This window comes from Hydra vulgaris, chromosome 10 (assembly GCF_038396675.1).
Source record: "Hydra vulgaris chromosome 10, alternate assembly HydraT2T_AEP".
Lineage (NCBI taxonomy): Eukaryota > Metazoa > Cnidaria > Hydrozoa > Anthoathecata > Hydridae > Hydra > Hydra vulgaris.
This window is the reverse complement of record NC_088929.1, coordinates 12880721-12906612: the sequence shown is the minus strand read 5'-3', so window position 1 is coordinate 12906612 and position 25892 is coordinate 12880721. Positions and strand designations below refer to the sequence as shown.

At 29.6% G+C, this 25892-nt stretch overlaps 1 protein-coding gene across 2 annotated transcripts; it reads left to right on the top strand.

Moving 5' to 3' along the window:
- The first annotated feature begins 1809 nt into the window (after window positions 1–1809).
- LOC100211623 (cilia- and flagella-associated protein 53) lies at window positions 1810–11569 on the top strand. 2 transcript variants are annotated; one of them, XM_065807281.1, is made up of 7 exons: window positions 1810–1977; window positions 3606–3620; window positions 4153–4248; window positions 7729–7821; window positions 7936–8049; window positions 9514–9639; window positions 10402–11569. In XM_065807281.1, exons 1-7 carry the CDS (start codon window positions 1872–1874, stop codon window positions 11367–11369), a joined length of 1518 nt encoding a protein of 505 aa, XP_065663353.1. In that variant the 5' UTR covers window positions 1810–1871; the 3' UTR covers window positions 11370–11569. The 2 variants fall into 2 exon arrangements, with proteins under 2 accessions (XP_065663353.1, XP_065663354.1); XM_065807282.1 differs by lacking the exon at window positions 3606–3620.
- The last annotated feature ends 14323 nt before the right edge of the window (window positions 11570–25892 follow it).

Below are 25892 nucleotides of genomic sequence, written 5' to 3'. Positions count from 1 at the left end.
TATCCTCTTCCAGCTAATTGCCATATAGAGGCCGCATACCAAAACCTGAGAAGATAAGTTCAGCTTGCTAAAAAGGAATTTTTTTTCTTTGTATTGTGATTTATTACGTCATCCAGCTATTTACCTTATTGACGTCAATATCATAACATTACGAGAAGGTGAAAAAACAAAGAGAATGTATAAAATATTCTCCGATTAACAAAGATGTCCAAGGAGTTCTTAAAATTCAGAAACATCTTTAAAGCAAAAATAAGGTAAAAAATAAATAAATGACAAACTCGTAATAAAACGTGCAAAAAGTAAAAACAAAAATTACAAAATATATTTTAGAAATTTTGAATTAATCAAAATATTTACGTACCTAGATTTAAAATTTTTCTTATTTCATCTTTATTTTTTTCATTTTGATTAATGATTATAATTAGTTCATTCTTGAGAAAATATTTAACTTTATATTTAATTTTTTTTTAGATAAATACTTTACAGTAAATGTTTTATTTTCATCATGTTACAAAATATTTTCATAACAAGAGTATCCAACAAAGTATAGCAAAACTCTCTACAGCTCGCGTTCGCGTCATATCAAAAAAAAAAATTTTTAAAGTGTTAGAATGAGGATAATTTATGGGATAAAGTTGATCAAGAATATCTAGTGAAAAAGTATTAAAGATTGCACTTTCACAGACTCGTGCATCATATGAGATACGCTCTCGTCATGTTATCTAGATTGCGGGCATGTTTTATCATTTCCTAACCCTTTTTTAAACATCATTTTATTTGTAGGTAATAACAAATAGGATGTTTTAAAAAGTATTTCACTTGCTTTATAATTTGAGTTTCTTTTGTGTATTTTAATACAAAAATATCAAATAGAAAAAAAATGGAAAAGGAACTTATAAATAGTCGAAGTTTTGTCATTTTTTAAAGATTTTATTTGTCCATTCGATCGTTTGAGCTGTTACTATTTCTCCCATCTTAGACTCTGTTAAACCTATTGAAATAAGTTAGATAAATAGATAAATTAGATAAATATATAGAAAATAGTTAAAAACTCTGGTTAAAATGTTTTCGTGATGTCGGCTACTAAAACAAAATCATTTTATATATGTATTTTTTGCGCAATTAAATAGTTTTTATTTTGAATATTTTAATTTTTTATATTTAAATTTTTTAAATTCTAAATTAACCCATTTTTTGCAAAAAATGGGTTAATTTAGAATTTCTTCTATTTCAAAAATAGGGGAATTTTTAAGATACAATATACCGTATGTTACTGTAACTGGGGTATTGAATCTTTTTTTAATTTTGTAAAAATTGTTTATTATTTGGTTATAAAATGGTGGGAGCGCTTTAAGCTGCCACGATTAGTTGGATTAGTTTCAAGAATATATTTATTGTGGTTTGCTACTCTATGAGAATTCAGTATGTAAAACATCACTTCATTCCAGAGACATTCTAATTTGTTGCTGTGCATTTTGGATACCCAGTGTATTTGTGCTTAAGTTTGTTAGGTAAATTTACTAAAAGAGGTCATTAAAAGGCATTATAACCGTGAACTAATAGAGTGAACGTTTTTGTTTAAAGTTTTCAGTTTATTATACTAAACAGTGCTGTTTAATTACTTATGGTGCAATGTTTTCCAAGCAATACGTCACATCAATTACTAAAAAATGAACTTGTCTATGCTGCCAATCCAGTGTAGGTTGGTTTACCAAAAGACAAAAGATACTTGGGAAAATTCTTTGGATAGATAATAAAGCAAAACAATTTTTATCAAACACTTGTTTTCTTGTAACTGATATGTAATGAAAACTTAATTTTTATTTTAGAATTTATTAATTAGAAATTGTTAGTTAGCAATTAGCTCAACCATGACATTATTGTATGCTTTCACAATTGTTGCGATTTCATCAGTGGCAAGTGGATGGAGCACTCTGGAAAAACCTGCGCCTAACAATAAATTGAATCAAGAAGCAGGTTTATTTAACAAAAAAAAATTTTTTATGAGTATTTAATTATTTATATAGAAGAAGATAAATTTTGGAATATATAAAACTTGTTTTTTACTGTATGAATATATTATAACTCTATTTGTTTTAAACATATTACAATGAAATTAGCTAATCTGCTGGCGAATAATTATGAAAATATCTTAAGTTAAAATACGACAAAAAATTCCTTTGTGTTGGTTGTATTTTGACAATTTACTATTTTATTCATAAACAATTAAAAAAGTATATAACCATTAAGGCGCAGCTAAAAAACTGAAAATATGTACGCCATTTTGAACTTGGTTCCATAGATCACAAACTACCAAACATTAATTTGCTTGAAAATTAAAAAAAAGTTTTGGTATAAAATAATATGATAAAACCTGTTACAAACAAAATATCTTTTTCTGCTTATAATTTGTTTGAATGAAATGTAATGTTACAAAATATATGCTGCATACATTTGAGTGTCTTGTCAGACATGACAAGGAGAATACAAATTTCTTAAATATTTTCTTAATTTTGATCAGTTTTCATATTGCTTTTTTTTTTCCACGTCATTTTTTGGCTTTTTTTGTATTTTCGGAGTAACATAAAGAAATTTAGGATCAACTTTATCTTCCATTTTAAATAGTTGTTGGCGACTTCAAGTTGAATATCTGCAACAATTTTCCCTGTTTGGTTTTTGCTTATACTCAACCCAGACAAAATGTTGGAGCTCAGATTTTTAAAGCAGACAGTTTTGTTAAGGATGTGATTCCAGTCATTAAAAGTTTTTTTTACACAAACTTCCTAAAAATCAAAAACTCTATAAATTTTCTCAGCATTTCTTCTCTCGTTTTTACAAAAAAAAAAAATCATTTTTTGCAAAAAGCTTTTGCAAAATTGAATAACGAATCAAGTTTCCGAGCAAAACACGAATCATCCGTTTTAAATAGAAATACCAAAGTCACGAAACCAAAATGATTCTAATAGTAATGTACTTTTCTTTTGTTTATTGCAAAAACCAATTTGGAAATTCATTCTTTGAGTTCTAAATTGACAATATTTGTTTTTTTTTGCTTCTCTTTACCTTATTTACGTCAATTTGTTTGCTACGGACCAGAACAAGTATTAATAAACTGTTTCTCTAGAGATCCTTAAGATGGCTAACGTATGAAAAAAATTAATAGTTTTTAAAAGATAAAATGAAAATTTGAAAATTAAAAATTTTAAAGTGCCAGATTAGCTGATTTTACGGTACACACTTACTTAATTTTACGACTACCCTGAGTTTATGTACATATTTACTTAGCTTTACGATTATGTTGAGTTCACGTAGACGCTTACCTAATTTTAAAATTACGCTAAGTTAACGGTACATACTTAATTTTACGGTTACGTATGTACAATATATCGTTTCAGTTACTAACTGTAACTTATACGGTATATTGTGTCTTGAACATTCTCAGTAGGCATAATACGTTCGTTTTACGTCTTAAGGAAGTCTTACGGACTTGTGACGACTTTAAAATTTTGCATAGACAATTACGGACGTTGGTGCCCGCTGGGTTTAGTTAATGAAATTAATCTATTTAAATTGTTAATATTATTATTGATTTCCTTTTTTTTTAGCGGGAGTATTGGAAGGTAATAATTTTTTATATTTTTCATCAAATGTTAAAGGTGCTAAATGTATTTGGAAGAATGACTAATTACGTCAAGGCTTTACATAGCGCATTACTGCGCGTTTTTGTCTGAAGTAGTTCGTTATACGGTCTTTTTTAAATTATGTAAAAATAAGTTATTGCACAAATAAAGAGATAAAACATTTTTGATTGAAATACATTTAAAAAGTTCAAATCTCACTTCGCATGCGCTGTTTCCTTAAAGCTGGTGATTTACTTCTAATTTTTCAAGAAACAGTGAATGCACATGTTTTTTCCGCATTTTCTCGCATTTATATTATAATATTTTTAATATATTAAATACTTCATATATATAGTAAATATATTCATATCTATTGTAATAAATAACTCATTAACATTTTGTACGTGATCCCATTTACTAATACAATTAAAACTTAAAGTTAATTAAAATTAATGAATTTCAAAAATAAAATTTTTTAATATTTGAGTTTAGATAATAAAGCATCATTTATTTATATTTCAAATTTTGTTAGCCTGTTCCGATGCGTTTGAATCCTGTTATTTATTTGCAAACGAATGTGGGAAAAGAAGTGTGAAACTCCAGTGCCCAAAAACTTGTGGATTATGCCGTAAGTTTTTAACATTTTGTTTTTAAGTTATTACAAAGTATTAAATTATTTTAAAACCAATTAAGAAAGTTGTTATTTTAATTATTTATTATTGGTATATTACCGTAGTTACCGTAATCATAGGTACGATGTAATATATTGGTTTATAATAATTGCAAATAAGCTCATACAAAAGATAAACAATTTTAGAGTAATCTTCAACCCTTTCTACTTCTTGTTTTTATTTTTTGAATTTTGTGAAACATGCCCAGTAAAAACATGCCCAGTTAAAAAGGCGTTTTTCATAACTCTTTTAAATAGTCATATCTACAAGTTGTTTTACATCTAAAAACGTCTGTTAGATCATGGAACTTCCATGTTTAGATAAAGTTTTTTTTCTTTTACTTTTAAGTTACATTGGTTCAAGGTTTCGGCTACATCACTTAATTATTTTTCAGCGCAAATAAAAGCTTTAACAAATAAATACATATATATGTTACACCAAATATTCAAAATTAGAAGTACTAATAATTGATACATAACTATAAGTTAAGGAAGGTTTCCTAGATTACTTCAGTTTACCAACAAAAATGAAACGTGCAGAAATTTCTTAACAAGTCTATAATTTTAAAAGTTCATGATTTTATTAAAATGATGCTGGTATACAAAATCAGTTTAGTTATTTGACCTTTACGTCATAAGTAATAATATTTTTGACAAAAAGACAAAAAGTTTAACGATGTTTTTATATTAAATCGATTTATTGTAAATGTGATAGAACTTCACAGAGCGCTGATGATGAAAAAAAGTAAACTCTGCTATTGACGTCAACTAATTTTATTAGGCCAAGTTAGCATATATTGTTTAAGTGATGTGAGATTTTTAAGTTTTAATAGATCTTATAGGCTCTATAATAATAATAGACCCTATAGGTCTGTCATATGTATAATTAAAATATATCATTGGTCTTTTTAACTAAAGATAAATATAATAATAACCTCAATGAGTTTATTTAATCACGAGTTGAATAAAATAAACTGATTAGATTACTTTGTACTTTATTGTATGAATATAAAATATTACGGCAAACAAATAAACACATGATACCTAAGCATTACCGATTTTTCGGTCAGAGAACTTGAATTTTTGTTCAATTTAGGTTTGCCGATTTTGCTATGTAGAGCCTTGCATCACTTCCCAAAGTTGTAACCAATAGCTAGTTTTAAGAAATGATATATAAATTTAGATATATAAATATGCTTTTTTTTTCTTTTTCTGGCCTTATAATAATATTTACAATGAAATAAATCATGCTAGTATATTAGAGATAGTTGGAGCAAAAAGAAGACACTGTAATGTCACCAAGGAGACATATATTGTGATATCACCAAGTTCTGTTTATATTGTCTGTTGTCATTTATTAATCAAATTAAAAATATGGTTGAAAAAAATCGACAAAATTTTAAAAAATTTAAAGGGTTTTTATTTATTACAATTTACACGTTCGACGTCATTAAGTCAAAGACTTGTTTGAAACTTGACAGTTTGTTAAGTTACAAACTAATTAGCCAATCGCGAGGTCGCAATAAAAAAGGCCAAGGACTAGGTGTTGATGTACTTAAAAAGTATCAATTTAAAATTAAAAAGCAATTAAGTGTTGCAAATAACAACTATGAAAGACTTTTTATTGAAGTAATTAATGCATATAACAAAAACATTATAATTGGATGCGTGAAAAAAATCTTTTTTGATATGTTTATATAAGTACAATGTTTTGTCAGTAATTAATAAACCGACTCGGGTAAATAGAACTTCTACAACTGCAATAGATAATATTTTTATTACCAAATACTTAGAAACGTCATTTGAGGCAGGAATATTTAAGACTGATAATAGTGATCATTTCCCAATGTACATTAACAAAAAATACATAAAAGTTATTCCAAATATTCAACCCAAAATTTTAGATTTAAATAAACGCAACCTTTCAACTTGTTGTAAAAAAATTCTATTGAACAAATTATATATAGAGAATTGGAGTGATGTTTATTAGAGTCGAAATGCAAATGAAGCATGTAATTTATTTTTAAACAAATTTCAGTAGATTTTTAATAAAGCTAATTCAAATGAAGTATTAAAAACAAAACCAAAAACACTTGCTTATCCCTGGATGGATAAAACACTTATAAAATACTCTAAAACCAAATTAAAATTGTATAATAATTGTTTAGAAATAAAAGCAAAGCTAATGAAAAAAATTATTAAACATACAAATACTTTTATATTGATCTTCTGAAAAAAAACTGAAAAAATTACTACAGTAAACAATTTACTAAATGTAAGCTTGGGACTAAAAAAACATGAGTATGTTAGTACTAAAAAAACTTGGTACTAAAAAACAATGATAACCCATGAATAACATTATTAAAAGTTCATAATCGGTTTTTAATACATTTTAATGCTTTTTAAAATGTATTAAAAACTAGCCCTGCTATCGTGTGAGTTGGTCCAATGATTAAAAATGGGGGCAAATTTAATTTCCACCAAATTTTTTTTTTTTTTTTTTTTTTTTTTGCATTACTTTATGTTTTATTTGTTTTATTTAAAAAAAAAAAAACTCATAATTAATATTTGAAATGTGTTCGTATGAAACCCTCTAAATATTAAAAAAACGTAAAATCTTTATTTAATTCCTATTATTTACCTCAAGTTTTTATTTATTTGCAAAATATTTCAAAATACAAAAGTATTGTTGTCGAAAATAAAAGCAAGTTAGTATACAAGAAGAAATTGTCGTGGATTGATTTTAACATATAGCTAACGTGCCCCATCAGAATTAGGCCAATCTGTCCCATCTTAATGTTTATAGTACTAAAAATTTTGTTCTTAAACTATTAACCAATATCGTTTAATGTTATATACTAAGATAATTCTTAAAATATGAGCTTTAAATTTTGAACTTGGATAATGCCGTTCTGTCGAACACCAGTAAGCATTTTAACAAACTGTTTAAAATTTACTTTGAACTATTGAAAGTTGTTAAAACGGCTCCACCCTTCTAACTATGATCCAATAAATATAATATTTTTTGGAAAGAGGGTTGAAAAACTATCAAACTTTACCTAGATTCCCAGCTTGCTAAAGCACGTAGTCTTTAAATAAACTTGACTGGGACAACCTGCTCATATGGTCCCGGTCTTTACTCTATTGTTCCTTTAAGGTGTACAAAACACTTTTTGGATTTCCAAATAAATTGTTTACAGGTAAAAAAAAAAAAAAAAGAAAAAAAAAGAGATAATCATAAGGGCATTAAAGTTATTAAAAAATAAAAATTTTAATTTTAATTAAATTATTCATTTATAAAAAATAATATCTTTTTTTCTTCAAAGCTTTGACAAACACGAGATAGTAGATCGTTAAACGTTCACGAAATTATAAATCTAAAATTTTTTTGCAGATTTCTAGTTTTATTTACACTTATAGATATTTAAACATTTAAAGGTGCTGTTTATCCCATGTCCTGTCATGCAAGTGAATACGGATGTTGCTGGGATAGCATAACGCTATCAGGGCCCAACGGCGATGGCTGTCCAGGTAAAATGCTTCAATTTTTTTATTTCCGATTTTATTTTTTGTCATAAATTAAACTTATGTATTTTTTAAATGTTTTAAACTTAAATAAACATATATGTAATTCATTTGTTTAAGTTTGTGAAGACAAGTTGAGTGGATGTCCCAAGTTAAAGTACAAATGCTTTAGTGATGCAGTAAAACAAGCCTGCCCTTTTACATGCAATGTAAAAGATTGCGTTTTTACATCTGGTACGTTTCCAAAATTAATATTAGAAAGTATTTTGATGTTCTTTGATCTATTATATTTTTTAGTTTTGCAAAGTTATTTGTACTATATTAAATATATACAATTAATAAATTACTTGTTAACGCTATATATTAGTTAAATGTGTGAACAAATTGAAATTTTACCTTTATGTACAATTTATACATACATTTATTGTATTTATATATTTATAAGTTTGATAAGTTTAACTTATACATATATAAATTATACTTAAAATTATATATGTATATATATACATACACACATATATAAGTTATATATACTTATAAATTATATATACTTATAAATTATAATACTTATAAATTATAATACATATATACTTATAAATTATAAATGTAAATATGTAAACATATATATATATATATATATATATATATATATATATATATATATATATACATATTATATTATATTTTCCTTAAAATATAAAAACCTAAAATAAGTTTAACTTATATATACTATATAACCTGGTTTTCTGTTCTGAGAGAGATGCCCGAAGCTGTTAGGATAAAGAAATCTGAAAAAATACGCCAAATCAAAGAAAAATCAATTTCTTTCGACGTTTAGTTTTTTTAATTCAGCAAGTAGTCGGCAAATTGTTTATTCACTAGGTTTTTAAATGAATGTACCCAGTGTCACAAAATGCAAACTAATTTGAACTTTCTGTCCCGAAAAAAACCTTTTGGGGTATGGTAGTACACAACTAGACGATCACATTGATGATTCCAAAATCAAACTATTACGTTCGTAGGAGAAAAATTGATTCTTACTTTTTAATGAAAATCAGTATTTTTAAATTTAATTATTCCTAGTTTGGAGTTCAAAACCTGTTTTTAAAACTGTATTGAGATTTTGAGCTATGCGGCACTCTTCACAAATTCCTGTTGGCACTTGAGGATTTTTGAAATTAATTTCAAGAGCAATTTTTGTGAAAGTTCGAACAAAAAACAATCATCTCTCTGTTGGCTTTTCATAAGCAAAGAAAAATACTTTCTGCATTCATCGTGATTTTTTGCTTTATTTGGCATGTTGTGACACTGTGCATAATTTGCATATTGTGAGACTGTGTGTAGGTCATAAAAGATACATTTATACAATTTATTCAACGATTCTTTCATGATTGTCGGTCATAATAAAAACATCAATAAAAAGATGTAGGTATTAAATATTGATGAGGATATCAATCTTCTCTATGAAAATTTATAAAATGAGGAAGTTTTTGAGTCAAGTTTTATGTAACTGTTACTTGTTTCTGTTGCAAAATCATTTTTGACGGTTTTGAAAAAGCTTTTTGTACGCTTTTTGTTAATTAAAGATTAATTTTACCTTCTTTATTTTTAATATTCAAAAATGTTAAGAAACCGAATTCTAACCTGAGATTTATCATTAAATTAATCTAAGTTTTATGGATTACTTTTTTTTTATAGGTCATTGTGAAGATGATCCACAGCAAGCTCATTTTTGTGAATTATTTAAAAATAGTGGTTTTTGCCAAAATGACATACCCCTCATGGTAAAGGTGTGTAAAAAAACATGTGACCTGTGTGCTTATGGTAAGTTCTTTTACAATCAGTTCTAGGTACATTTAATGCTGTTACAACATCATTATTAAGATTGTAACACCATTTTGGTCGAAAGACGGTTTTAATACATAATTCGTGATCCCACCACTGATTGGTTATGAGATATTTGATCTTTAAGTAATAGATAAAATAGCTAAACTTGTAAAAAATCAATCGCGTTTTTATTTTATTGTCTTGTATACATATGATATATAAGTATATAGCTACAATTTCAACTACTGTATTATTTATTTATTTATTTATTTATACTATTTATTTCGATAAAGCTTAGCAAATAAATTTTTAGATTCATAAAATAAGAAAAATATTTAAAAAATTATAAAAAAAACAACAACAAATAATTAAATAAGTTAGTTAAAAAAGCTTTAAATAAATGCCAAAAGGTAATTAGAGAGTTTTTAAATAAATTATCAAATCTAGTTAAATGGAAGTGTGGTAACTATTTTGCAAAAGCAAACTAAATGGAGACGTGGTAAACATTTGTCTCAGCTAGAAATAAGCTATGAAACCGCATTTTTAGCTGTTACGGACACTAAACCAACGTAACGCGATTGAGGAGTTTGTGTAAAAGGAGGCTAGAAGCTTAGGAGACTACGCATAGTTGATTTAAATAAATTATTTAATACTGTTTAAATAAATTATTTATCATTTTTAAATTAAATGTTGTTATGCATTACTTTTTCTTCCTTGTTTTTTTTTTAGTTTGTATTCAAAACCTTACGTTTATTTTAGTTACGAACCCTGATAAAGCAAATCCAGCGAAAAAATCTGAAGAAGATGAGCTAATTGAAAAACTTCAAAAACAAGTTGAAGACGCTATAGCAAAAAAACAATCAAACTTTGAGCCTTTGTTTAAAGAAAACGAACCCAAGATTGACACCAAAGCTAACTTGCAAGAGTTTCTTGAAGAGAAAATTAGACAAGAAAAATTGGAGCAAGATAAAAAAGATATAAACACGGACTTATCAAAAAAATCACAAGAGTACAAAAAAAATATTCAATCTGAAAGCACCAATAAAGAAGCTGAAAATACCATCAAACAATCGGATATTACCGAGATGCATAGCGAAAATAGCAACAAAAAATCAGAAGGTATCGAAAAAAATCGCGACAATTCTAACACACCGGGATCTGATAAAGAAACCGATCAGTTTTCGATTAAGATTATATCTGTAGAAGACAAAAGAGCTGAACCTCAGAAAAAGGAAAGCAAAGAATCTCGTGAACACAATAACAATGGTTTACACAACATTATAGAAAATTCAAACGTCACAGTAGAAAACTTAGAAACGGAAAAAGAAGCAGAAGAGTCTTTACTCGAATTGATCAAAAAAGAACAAAAGAAAAATTCAGAGAGCGCATCAGAAGTATTAAAACGTCTAAATGAAGTTGTAGATGAAACAAAAATAAGAAAATTTTCCAGGAATGATCCGCTGATCATAAAAAATTCTGAGACAGATACCCTTTTAAAAATGTTAGAAGATCTACCGCTGACAAATATAAAAGATGTTAAAAAAAGTGCTGCAAATGAAAACGAGGAAATTATCAATACACTTAAAGAAAAAATGAATAGTGAAAAGCTTGAACGATATCAAGTTGCAAAAATGGAAGAAGACGCGGCATTATTGCAGCTTTTAGAAAAAGATGAAGCTACTAAAAAAGCTGCACAAGATGCACTAAACTCGATTACTTCTATGTAAAAGCTGCACAAGATGCACTAAACTCGATTACTTCTATGTAGAACAAAAAGATGTAAATAAGATTAACATTAAAAAACGCAAAGCATTGCGGTCCTTTTTTAACGCCTTTAACGAAGTATATTGGCTTTTATAAAACAATTTAACATTTGCGAAAAATATTTGTTTACTTTATTTAAATAAAAAAATGTTTTAGTTTTTCATTGATATCGTATGATGCACTAAGCTAGTAATATGAAGAAAAATTACTTTTGAAGTTAGGCCAGTCTATTTTATAATTTGTTAACATAGAATCAAGTTGAAAGTCTGATCGAAATGGGTGACATATAATTATAATGTTCTAATGTTAACTAGTATTAAATTTAATCAGTTTAAGTAGCGTTTAAAATAAACGAATTTTGATTATAAATTTAACCACTAGCTAAATTTATGATTAAAATTAGTTATCAAGTCAAAAGTTAAAATTAGTTATCAAGTCAAAAGTTAAAATTAGTTATCAAGTCAAAAGTTAAAATTAGTTATCAAGTCAAGAGTTTAAGCGTTTATCTGAGTTATGAGTTAAAAGTTATTGTGATTTTATAACAAATTAAATGAAATAAATTCCTTTTTTATTAGGAGAACGCTTAATGGTGTTAGCGAATTCGAGTAGCAGTACTATGTAACGTTTAAGGCGCGTATGTTTAACTACAGCAATTGACTTTTACCTGAAAAAATAATTCCATGCCGTATATATATAAAAGAAGATGGTAATGATCTTCAGAATTTTACGACAAGATAGTATAGATCTTGTCTTAAGATGCTTAACACGACAGCATTTCTCTTCATTAAAGATTTAACCTTTTAAACACTATTTAAGGCAAGCTGATCAATTTCTGGCCACTTTGATTTTATTATTTATAACGGTTATTAAACGATGAATACAATATTATAAAGTTAAAAAAAAAATTAAAGTTAGTACGTGTTTAGGAATCAATTTTTTAGATGCTAGCTAAAAGACCTATTTCTTGCCATTTGAGCTTAATTCTTATTGTATAAAGAAATTCACAAATTAAAAGAATTATTGACATTTCACAGTTTTAACAATATTATTTTCCAATATTACTTGCAATTCGAGCGATTTATAAGCGTTTAATAACTTGAATGTAATCATAAAAACTTTGAAAATACCAAACTTTGAGTTTAAGGAGACAAAAAGTTTATTAAATATTTCAAATATATTTTTGAAGCATCGGGAAGTCTTCGTATATTTTAAACTGAATATTTTAAAATTTACTGACCTAAAATATTATTTTTTAATTTTATAACAGAACAATCCCACTCTTCATTAAAGATTTTAGTGCTTTTGAAAATCGGCCGGGAAATTAGGACGTGGCCAGAAATAGGTCAGTTTACCCTACATCAAATCCAATTTGATGTAGGGTAAACTGCGTATTAAGACTCGGTGTTGTAGAGGGGGAGTCCAGAGCCTTCTTAAAAGAAAATTTTGTTTAATAAAGCTATTTAGTTATAAGTTTTCATTTTTTGTAAACCAAATAATAAGAGGTCAAATTTTTATACCGAGGAATGTCAATCATTCAATCTAATTTGTAATTACTATATTCTTAGCACTTTATCATTACTACCAACCTCTTTTATCACCATTACTATTTGCTTTTAATTAAAAAGCATCCAAAACCAATTAAATTGTAAAAACATAATGACAGCTAAATGCGTTAATAGTATCTAAATCTTGTATTTTCAAACTTAATTGAATTACATTGTTAAAACGGCTATTTTTTAAATTATATCTAATATCCAGTAGTGACTTATAATAAAGGTAAACTAGGCCGTTGTCTGAAACTTAACAATTTCCAAAACAAGTTAAAATATTTATTAGGAATTTTCTATGATCATTTTGTATAACTAATTGTATGTTTTCAAAGGAATTCTTAATAATAAAATACTTTTACTGTTTATTGAAGTTTACGGACAAGCAGCTACATTAAACTCTGTTGTTTGTTGGTTTGTTTTTAAGTGTACTGGTATGTATACAGTAAGCCAATCTATTACATATTGAAGCACCTATAAATATACCTGCTATTGAAAGAATTAGCCTTCATAGACCAATTTTTTCAATAAAGCTTTCATTCAAAAAAGCAATTACAATGTTTACAGAGAAAATGGTTTTGAACTGGTACAAAACCTTTTATGTTATTCAGAATAAATTTGTACTTTATACAAATGAGAGTACACTAGACAAACATTAAGTTAAATCAAGGAGTTATCATAAACATAGCTAAGCTATTATACCTCCTTGATTACACGCATTAAACGCAAAGAATTGTTAGGTAAATAGAAAACCCATGTTTAAACTTGATAATTAAACGGTAGTTAGTAAAGTTTCAATAATACCGGAATATTCAAAACTTTTTAATATATCGGTATATATTGGTATTGCACGGTATAAATAAAAATCTTAAATTGTTACCCAAAACATCAGAAAACTTTATTATAATACTTTTTAGTTTAAAAATAATATTCTGATATAAAACAATATCTTTTTATTAATTCTCAATAATTTTTCAAAAAAACGTTTTTAAAAAATATCAATGCATTTCATATTTCAAAACTCATTTGACTTTAAAGGGTGAGCTTCTACTCATCCGTTTTTCTACGGGAACAGGATAGGGAAGGGAAAAATAATCACTTGAGCATGCTTAGTTTTCCTTCGGACAAATTAAAACATATGCTAGCATAACATATTTTAAGTGCAAAAGTCATCATCAACACAAAACGTCATTTCGCTGGATCTTGATGTGGGTTAAATTGTTTTGATAGTTAGTGGAAAAGTTTTCTGCAACACAAAACTTCTTTTTACTGGATGTTAAAGTTGTGAAGTTTTTCTCTTGAGAATTAATAGTTTCTTTGATATCGCTTAAGCTTTTTTCTAAAGTTAAAGTTTTTGATTTATTGATGTTAATTTCATTTTCGAGTTTGTCAAGTCTAACGTGATAATTTTTAGATTTAAGCCTATAATATTTGTAAATGTTGCTTCTTAGTTTTTTTGTTCTTCAAGTTTTGTTGTTATAAGTCGTTTAATATTTTTCATTTTAACTTCTATTTTTTTCAAAAAACTAAATATTGCCTAATTTTTAACCATGAGCGAGACTAGGTTTTTTCAAACCGAGATGAGACCGAGACGAGAAGTTAGTACTTCTCGTGAGAAGTACTAACTTCAGAATTTTTTTGCCAAACTTTTCCAACAAGACAATGTTTTCTCTGATTAAGATGATTTGTTCTACTTTTTCTGGGTGTAAGTTGTGTCTGGATGATCGGACGACATTTCCACTTGAGCTAAAAACTCTCTCTGATTTAGTTGAACTTGCTGGAATAGCTAAAATTTGTCTCGCTAATGAAGAGAGTTCTGGCAATGTGTTTAAATGCAATTTCCACCAATCAAGAATCGGAAAGTCTTTTTTGGCATCAGGGAGATATTCATACTAGCACATTTCGCTCAAAATAGGATTCAGTTCAGATGTTGGCTCTTGTGTTTCAAGTCTGACGTTTAACTCTGGCAACAGGTTGGCACTCAACATTATCCTTTACCTGTGAGGCTAACCATTTTTTTGTTGTTTGAAATTTTTTGAAGAGCTTCAAGTGAAGTCCCTTTAAAGCAGGATTTAAGTAATTTGCTGCAGCACTCAATAAGTTTCCAGTGTGACAAAGAGGAAATCTTTTCTCAATGCAGCTTTTCAAGTCTTTTGCATACAAGACACCGCAGCCATTTTTTCCATCCGTCTCAATAAATTGATCAGTTTTGTCATGGATTAAATAAAGAGAATCGGCGACAGTGTTAATTGTTGGAATAGACTCAGCCGACCACGTTTCTGTAGCTTCATTAAGTGGTGCCAAAATTTCTACTGCTCCCTCGATTGATTTCCAGTGTGATGCACTGATGGTCTTTGAAGAAAAATCTTAGATGTAGGACAGAAGCCATCCAATCCAGTTTACTATTCCATTTTGTGTCAACAGATTGGCGTAACTGTCTAAAATTGATTCCTTGAGCGTCTGATTCTGATTCAAGCAACTCAGCTGCAACTGTTGACTGGTGAGTTAAAGAAGCCAAATCTTTGCATGTTTGCAACGCATCATCTATTCCAGCAGTCATTCCTAATGAGTCTCGAACTGCACATTGCAAAATATGATTGTTGCACAAGTATTGGTCAAGGCGCTTCAACAATTTGACTGCAAGTTTCATGTTTCTTGCCTTGCCTGGTCGTTCACGCAGTACATTGGCAAATCAGCAGGCAAATTTAATTCTTCTAAGAAAGAATCCAGCTTTCCGTCAATTAAGATACCTGTGTGTCTGCCTAGGAACTGTTGGACATGGAGTGTCCAGTATTGTCTTTAATTTTCGTCAATAGCACGAAAAGTCCAAGAAATGTAGCTGTCCTGAACTCTAGAAGTCCAAAGGTCAGAAGTAAATGCTGCACTTTTTAGATTTGGCGTAATCTCCGTTATTATGCTCTTCATTCCAGCTTGAACTTCTCTTGACCGAATTGAAAGCTTTCTAGAATATGTTGTTCTGTGATGAAGGCTCAGTTTAGGGTTTGCAATGTCAAACAATTTCTTGAAACCTCTTCCTTCGACTGCTGAAAAGGATGCCAGATCAATGCAAAAGTAATCCAGCATTGCAGAGTCAAACTGTTTTTGAATGGAATTGTCTTTGTCATATTTGGACTTTGTTTCAAGCATTTTCGATTTGTTTCTTCTTAGGAGCAAGAAGAGAGTCGTCAGTTTTTTCAGAATACTTAACGTAATCTTTGCTGTGTTTTTTTTTCGAGGTGACAATGAAGTCTGCTTGTGTTTCCATCTTTTGTTTTCAAAGACTTTTTGCACGCCTTGCATTCAGCACCGTCACTTGTTTTTTGAAAATATCTCCAGATTTTGTTTTTTCTTGGTGACATTTTTGATCGTTGAAATGAGGCAAGAATATTTCTTTTCAATATGAACAATATGTGTCAAGTTGAATTCCACTGGTAAACTAATGAAATTAAGTCGAAAGTGCACTATTTTATACAAAAAGCTTTTGTATTTAAAATCTAATTAAAAATATTTAAAATCTAATTAAAATTTTTTAATTAGATTTTTAAAAAAGATCTAATTAAACAATCTAATTAAAAATCTAATTAAAATCACGGAGTCAAAATATTAATTAAAAAAACAAATTATTAAGCATTTTGTAAATTATAATAATTTTTAATTTGGTATTTAATATTTAAGTCTCGTTCTACTTCTCGCGAGAATTTTCTATTTCTCGTTTTTCACGAGAAGTCCCATTTCTCACGAGAAACGAGAACGAGACGAGATCTCGCTCATGGTTACTAATTTTGAAGATAGTTTGATAAATTTGAAGATAGTTCCGATAATAATTCTGATCTTACAGATAAATGAATACTAAAACTTAAAAATAACTTGAAAGATTTTTTTAAATTTTCTTTTATCTATGTGTATTGCCGTAAACTAATTTTCAAATAAACTTCAAATAAAAAGAAGAAAAAATTAAATTTGCTTAGAGGAGTCTATAAAAAATTCGTCGCTAACAATATATGTTGTATATTTCCTCTGACTTTTTTTGATAGTTCCAAAGAAATCTGAAGGTTTTAAAAATATGTTTTGCGACGCTAAAACCAATTGCAAGTCCTCCAATAACATTTTCCAATATTACACAAAAGAAATTGTTTTCAACATCGGGGTTCCAACGGAAATTTTTCTGCCACGCTCATTTCATTAACATTCATTGGTCACACTCATTTCATTAATATTTATTGGTCACGCTCATTTCATTAACATTTTTATCGTGGAAATAATTTTTACTATTTATTATTTACTATTTACTATTATAATTTAATCTATTTTTTCTAAACAATATTATTTTTAAATGGAGATTAGATGCAACAAGTTTAGCTTTACTCCACATTGCATTCCGAAGCGCTGCGTTGTAAATGCTAAAAACACAGACAACCGCTGCTTTGAGTGGGACATTCTTAGTGTTTTATACCCTGTAGATCTTCCTGGGAAAAAGCACTCGGACTGTACAACAAAGTACAGCCAGCATTTTTTCGAGCTTAACTTTGACGGAATTCAATTTCCAGTTAAGGTGAGTGATATTGCAAAGTTTCAGCGCCGAAAACCAACACTTTCAGTTAACGTTGTTAACTATTTCACGAAGAGAATGCATTAGAGCATTTTCTAATTAGCCTTCAAACTGAGTCAGAAGGAACGCAGTGTTTAGGAATCTGGAAAAAATGGTTATGACTAATACTGACAAAGCTTTATTTGCGGAAGCAACAGTCTGCTACATTTGTGATGGAGCTTTTAATAACGATAGGGAAGTATCGAGGTGTTGATCATAATGAATGCAATCTCAAGCTACGCATTAGGCCTTGTATAAATAAGTTCCCTGTGGTCTTCCACATTTTCCAAACTTAAAATTTAGAACTACAAGTACGACTTACTATGGTCTGGACCCAGCTTTTTACTTAGCGATCCAGGAATGAGTTGGGATGCTTTGTTGAAGAAGGCAAGAGTTCAGTTTGAGGTACTCACTGATATTGACATGCACCACTTTATGGAGAGAGGGAGTCGTGGTGGAATTTCAATGACAGCGTTTTGCTAAGGCTAACAATACGAGGATGTCCAGACTATGATGATAGTAAACTAAACTCGCATATAATGTATTTGGATGCGAATAATTTATACGGATGGGCAATGATACAGTCTCTTCTGGGTCAAGGCTTCCAGTGGTGCAAACCTTTGATTGAAAAAGTCCTTAAAAAATCAGATGAGGCTGTTGAGGTTTATGTTGTTGAAGCTGATATTGAGTATTCAGAGGAGTTGAACAATTCGCATAATGACTACCCCTTAGGTCCGGAGAGGATGATGGTTGAAGAAAAGGGGTTAACCGAGTATCGGCAAAAAATGGCAAGAAAACATAATGTAAAATTGAGAACTAGCCCTAATTTACAAAAAAAAATAAAAATTCATTGTTCATTATTGCAATCTTAAGCTATACCAATCACTTGGAATGTGGTTTACTAAAGTTCATAGAGCTGTATAGTTTAGGCAAGAACGCTGGATGGCGCCTTACATTCAGCTCAATACAGATTTAAAAGCTAAGGCTACTACAGCTTTAGAAAAAGGCTTCTTCAAGCTGATGAACAATAGCGAATTATAATATCGCAAGCGTATAAGTGAAGACCTTGTTCGCGGGAACGAGGAAGATTGACTACGGCTTGCTGCTGACCCAGCTTATCCATCACATAAAATGTCTGATGGTGACCTAGCTGTCATTCACAGCACGAAAGCCAGGTTAATTTTTAATAAGTCAATAATATTGATCAAGCTGTTTTAGACCTCAGCAAATACTTAATGTATGAGTTCTGGCAAAACCAGATTAAATTAAAATATAACCAAAAAGCACAACTACTTTATACTAATACTAACAGTTTATTGTTCCAAGAAGAAACTGAAGATATTTACAAAGATATTTTATAAAATTCTGAAAGTTACGAATTTAGTGAATATCCAAAAGATCATCTTCAAGAACTTCTTGCTGTATACTCCAGCTCCGAGAACTCTGTTCTCAGAGCTAGATGATATAACGAGAAGATAGCAAAAGGAGTTTGCAGGAGAGATAAAAATGATAAAAAAAAGATCTCAAGCATCGTTAAAAAAGATTTCAAGCATGAATTGTACAAGCAATGCATTAAAGAGCAAATTGAACTAAAATACACATTAGAATTAACAGCAAGGGACACCAATTTGTTTAATACGAGCAAGTTAAAACGTCGTTATCTCCTCTTGACACTAAATCCTGGATCGCTCTAGATGGATTACAACTTTGGGGCATAGCCATAAACTTATTTAAGTATTTTATCAGGAGGTAACTGGGTTCCAGACTAAACAAGTTGTAACTCTTCACTAACGAACTGTCTATTCGGTCCACCAACAAGACGATAAAGAGCTGGTTGACCGATTTGTCGCACGACTGAATCAATAGAATAAGTCTTTAAAGATCAAATAGGATCAGTTGCCCTTTTTTGGGTCCCCTTCTAGCTTACCTGGAGCATACAAGTAACGAATTTTCACACAAGGAGGAACTAAAATTTCTTTACTTACAGCAAGCATCGAATGGGCTAAAATTGTTTTTTCCATTTTTATTGCATCTATTGACTTTTTCCTTAGTAAGCGTGTAGTTCGGCTATTATCTGGTTTTACAAAATCAGGTAAACCTTTTACCCATGCAACTGATTTTTCAGTCATTAGCAACTCTTGAGCATACTGGTGACCAAAAAGTTTTTAAGCGAGTGTGCGATTATAACATTCAACTATGAACTGTTCTCGATGATTTCCAGCTGCAGCTCGCCTAGTTTAGATTTTCTTCAAGAAGTTTTGTAATAGCCCTTTTAAATTCACTTTCAGCATCAACTTGGATAAGATTGGGCCAGGTGAGAGGGCCACGCTTATATATTTTTGCAAGAGCTTCTGAGACATTAGCAACCGTTTTGTTAGTAATAGGTTCAGCTTCTTTATAGCGGCTAGCTACATCAACAACCATTAATGCAAATTTATAGGTATATCGACCAACTTGGTCATGAGGTAGATAAAGCAGATCAGCTTGGAAAGTATAATTGGACTTTATTAGGATGAGTTTTGTTAACCATTGCTCTTAGTATACAGGTAGGGGCAGGCAAATTAATTTGCCATATCGCCTGGTTTTTAAGCCATTCACATGCTTTTTTTTCAGAAACTTTTCCAGCAGTTGCAAGTTTTTTAATAGTAGCAAGACCACGCCGATACCCTTTTGGGCTATAGTAAATATTAGAAAGCTTTATTATAAATTTATAATTAGAAAGGCATGTCTACAATATAAAAGCGATTCTAGATTCTTTAGAATTGCTAGTAGATAACAAAGAAGAACTTAATAGGTATGTTAGCGAGTTGCGTGGTAAAAAAAAGTGCAAGATTTCACAACTCCGTGCAAGATTTGTAATAGTTACTTGTTACATATACTTATATGTGCCTTAGGAACTTGACCAATAGCAAGGTTAATTACTTGTAAATCAAATGTTTTTAAATCTTGCACAATTCGGCGCGCATCGTATTGATATTTCCAACTCTCCAACACCATTTCTTTAGGAATAACAAATTCTTTTTTTATATCTTCAAATACTGTATTTTCAACTGAAACGTTTAACGGGTTAAAACCGCTCGTGCTTCGAATGGGCACCGTAAGGTGCCATAATATTTGTCTAAAAGTTTAATAGATGTGAAATCAACAAAGAGCTCTCATAAAGCTGTCAGTAGAGTAAAGCAAAACATGCTTACCCCTCAGCAGAAACCATACTGGTGGCAAAACTAAGTCTGTTAATGCATGTGTTAGGTCCATCTCCATCAACCAAATTATTGGGTTTATAACCTCTAAAAACAGAGTCTGCAATTCGAACCCAATAATATGTTTGAAAAACATTTGTATTGTTTGGTTTAAATGTAAAGTTTTTATTTATAAAAACTATAAGGTTTTCCAAATTAGAAATTGATAAAGGACATGCTGAAATTCCGTTTTTCAGTTTTGGGTTTGGTGAATCTTTGCATACTTAACGTCAATATTTAATATTACGTTTGATAGTGGTATTTCTTGCTTATAAATAAAAGACTCATCGCTGCCTGATGAAGGTTCATTTGTTAAGCCTGGATGTTGATAATGAATTTGAAAAGCTGCTTTTATACTTAATTTAAGAACATCTTAAATTAGGTATAAAAGCAACAAAGCAAAAAATACTGAATTTCCAGAATTTTTATTACTTAATGTCTCAAGTTTTTTAGCAATTTCTCCAGCGTTAGCAATTCCTGGATAAGCCATTATAATATTATTTATTTTCTTCTATGTCTAACATTGCGCTGTGAATAACGTTAAACTAAAAGATATATAAAGACTGCAAATGCGATAATTAATGCCCACGCTTTATCAGCAAGCCACATAACAGTTGCCACTTTTTATCAAATAACCACCATATAAGACTTTCAATATGAGAATTGATTTTAACGCTTTATCACCAATCTATCTATACCCCACCTCCTTTTTCTGGCTTTTCACCTGCTTTAACCTTTTTTCACTTCCTTTGTCACCTTTATCTGAACATGGTTTTCTTTTTGGTTTTTTAGTAAAAAATTCTATAATACAGTCTGTTATTCCTCTTATTGAAATATTAATGAAAGCAAAATAGCAACAGTTTATGGTTCTGTTCTAAGTATATATCAAACTTTATCCATAAAAGCATTTTTTTTATTTAAAAAAATACGCTACGAATACTCTGAAACACACTTTTAGAACTATTTGGTATATATTGATAGTCTTTTTGAGTTTTAAATAATTTTGCTCTTGCATTCTTTAGTAGTTGCTTTTGTGCTTTAATTCTGATACTCTAGATTTATTTTTCGCTTTCAAATCTTGATATTTCTTTTTTGCGTCTTCAAATCTTTCATTTGCTTTAAGTTTTGTGATTTGTTTATCCTTCGTTTTGTGATTTGTTTATTCTTCGTTTTGTGATTTGTTTATCCTTCGTTTTGTGATTTGTTTATCCTTATTTCTAAATCTCTTGCCGCTTCAGTACTCATAGCACCAGCATTTTTTTCTTCTTTCAAAAGCTCTTGGTGTGTCTTAAATATTTTTTCCCAAAATTAACCTTTCCTTCGTATAATCAATAAAAAACTTATTAAGCTCAGTTAACCTCGTAGAAGTTTAAAAAAGTAAACTCAGTTAACCTCGTATGCTATTCATCAAGGTTTTTTCAAGATTTTTTACGAAATCTAACGCAAAATTATTTTTTACTTCAGCATCAGCCAACTTTTCCTTAAGATTTAATATTTCTTTTGTTTGTTTTTCAACTTTAATGCCTGTCTCTTTACTATTAGTCTGTAAATTTTCAGCAACATCAGTTAAATCATTTGGTGTTACTTATCGGTACCCACATCTCTAAAATTATTATTAAATAAATCTTTCAATGCTTCAAAAGCATTCATTGCTTTTGCTGTTATAACCGTTTGTTATAACCGTTTTTTCATAGTCAGAATAAAAATCACTACCCTCATTTTTTCTAAATTTAATATCATTGCTTATATCAAAACAATTTGTTCTAACTCCTTATTTACAACCACAGGTAAACTTTTCATTTCTGGAATACTTTTTTAAACTTCGATTTTTGTGTTTTGAAACTTTTTAAATTTAAATTTGCAATTGGTTCTGTCTTTCAATTTCTGCTCTATCAAAAATATTTACTTCATTAATAAACCCATCAGGGTCCATAGATATAATATCTAAATTACTCCAGCCCATTCAACGTCACCTCATTCACCCCTATCCACATCAACTCTTTCAATTAATGAAATAGTTTTAGCCATCTTTCGAAGAACTATATATTAGATAGTAACTCCTCCTCTAAATATACTATACTAAATAAAATGGCTTCAACTTTAAATAGCAGCTATGGAATCTTATTAAATCCTAACCGGGATTTAATAACTAGGCATGGTTCTAGAGGAAATAGGCAAATTATAACAGTTAATCTAAACCCATTAACTATTGCATCTCCATCATGTACCACATTGCTAGTTCGTTTTTCTACTTTATCATCTAACATGGTTGTTGTACCTTATTAGATGATATTTTAACGACGTTATTTTAACACGAGGTACTGACTTAACTGTAAGATTTGTTACAAGTTTATGGCGTGCTATAACTCAAAAATTAACAGTAAGAATGCAAAATCAAGAAATTCAATCATTAATAGGCTATAGAGATTACTGGAACGATCGAAATCTCTTCCCACCATTAACTCAGCGAGCTTTAACTCATAGGTTGATGCAAGGTATTGATGATCAAGCTTACCCTGGTAATTTAACCCTCTTAAGATCAGGATCTTTGACAAGCAGCATTACTGGGGCAGCATTACCACGTTCAAAAATGAGCGAAATTGCAGCTCACGCTGCAATTTCGCTCACTTTTGGACGTGGGCCAGCTCCGATTGGATCTAAATATTGTACTCCACTGACTTTGAATTTTTCAATGCGAAAAGACCATTCCACTCATCAAGTTTTGGAGATCAACTTGAATATAAAATTATTTTTAGTGACCGTACGCAAGTTATTATTTGAGCGGCCGTGGCGCAGTGGTAGCGCACTTACCTCAGAAACAAAGGATTCGTGGTTCAAACCCCACCTCTGGGCAAGTTTTGCAACATCGGTTAGGAAGGAGGCGTAAACTTCCAATTAAATGCTATTCCGCGGTGCTCTGTGATAAGACCGTAAGGACTTCTTGGAGCACCTAAACAAAAATTAAAAAAAAAATTTATTTTTACAGAAACTTCAGCAGCTACAAATTATTTACTCAACAACATCTCTTTGCAATATACAACTGTCTATAACCCGCAGCTAGCTAATGAAGTATCATATGTTAGCGTAAGCCGCTTCGGGCTCACTTTTGAGCCAATAATACGTCACCACCGTGTTTAACTTGACGCGTGGCTCAAACTTCGTGGCTTTTTGATGTAAACATTTCATGTGAAAGTCTCAATTATGTTATCAAATGCTGTCCTCAGTCAACAAATTTTCCAAGACAGCCTGAAAAGTTGAACACTGTAATGAATATCGCAAAAGTAGATATCCTAATAAATGGTCAACCTAACCGTCTTTATTCTAATGGAATGTTACCATACCACTTTTTCGAAGAAATGTCTTGCAGGTTCTTCCCGTAACTCAAGTAATGAGACCGATATGCTAAATAGTGAAGAAGGTTTTCAAGTTGTGAAACCAAACGGATTTTATGCAGATATCCAACAATTTTTAACTATTGATTTTAGATCTGCAAGTGATCAGCATTTATCAGTAAAAGGTTAAAAGTTATAAAACACAGGGGATGGTATCCAAATAAATATTTTGCGAAAAGCAAAATATATTTTTATAAGTAGTACTGGGTCTGGTGATGGGTGCTGTTGCTCATTTTGAACAAGGACGTTTCCGTAATGTCCGTAATGTTGCATATTAAAAATCAACAAATACAATCAACAAAAACTTCCCTCCATGGAACGGACGCTTGATAGTACTAAACCATGGAGGGAAAAAGTTTTCTAAGGGAATTACAAATTGGGTGGCAAAATGCTCTCCGAGAAAAAGGGTAAAAAAGCTCCCCCAGAGAGAGTGGCGTCAAAATCCGATATTGCATATTTTTTACGGAGATGAAATCGTCAAGTGGCGTCAAACCCCTACTTTACTACTACTTAAAAAACACAGCTTCTTTGATTGATAATACCATTACAAAAGATATTCCCGAAAATGATATCCTAACAAGTCTCCTAAAATTGGATATATCTAATCATTTTCCAATACTTTTGTTGCTTAAATCAAACTCTGAAAATATAACCAAATTAAATAAAATGAAAATGCACTCGTTTCACAAAGCCAAAGCAAATCAAATTAAAAATAAATTATCACTCCTACACTAAAAGCATATTACCTTTAATGATAATGAAGACAAAATTAACGATAATTTTTTTGAAACATTTTATTTTGTTTATGACGCTAACTTTACTATCTATCTAAAAACAATAAATCCAAAAAATATAAACAACCCTTGGATGACCAGGGGGTTTTAAAAAGCATCAAAGATAAAACAGAAGCTTTATACATAATATCTTAAAACAAAATCATTTGCAAATGAAAAAATATATAAAGAATATAAATACCTATTTGAAAAACTTCTTAAAAATAAAAAATAAAAAATTACTACTCAAGACCTAATAGATAAATTTAAAAATAACTCAAAACGTACTTGGCAAACAATGAATGAAATTAGTGGTTGACAAAAAAGATGCTCAGGTTCCCTCCCCCAAACGATTATAGTTTATAAAAAACATGTATGCGAATCAAGAGCTATAGCTCATGAGTTTAATAAATTCTTTGTTGATATCGGTCCCAAACGAGCAAACAAAATTCCATATACAAATGCTATTTTAGAGATTTTTTAGTACAGGTGGATAATTACATTGGTTCCAACGATTTATTTTCTGAACTATCTTTTCCAGAGTTTAAAAAAGCTTTCAAATCTCTTAAAAAAATAAATTGACCGAAGCATATGATATAAACTGTAACATAGTCATAAATTTTTTTTTTTTTTAATTTTTTTGTTCTTTAATCTTTACAAAATATATAATAGAATCTTTACAGAGTAAATAAAATTAAAAAAAGAAAAAATCACAAAGTTACGTTATACAAAAAATATATAAAATAAAACTGTTAAGTATTTGAAATTACTTCAAAGAACGTGGAAAACTTGCAGATGACCGACGGTCTTGTCATCAAGAAACTGCTCTGCGTTGCTAATATTTTTTGATACTTCAATTTAAAATAAGTTTATATTGAAAAAGAAAAATGTTATCAGTTCTCGGCAGAATAAAAAAAAAATCTCAAATGCAAAAAAAAAAGAATGCA

Bases quoted from the DNA above. Each gene is read 5' to 3' on its own strand.
- LOC100211623 (XM_065807281.1), top strand. From the start codon at position 1,872: ATGACATTATTGTATGCTTTCACAATTGTTGCGATTTCATCAGTGGCA. The intron at 4,249-7,728 runs GTAAGTTTTTAA...AAACATTTAAAG, and splicing joins AAAAACTTGTGGATTATGCC to GTGCTGTTTATCCCATGTCC. The intron at 9,640-10,401 runs GTAAGTTCTTTT...CGTTTATTTTAG, and splicing joins ATGTGACCTGTGTGCTTATG to TTACGAACCCTGATAAAGCA.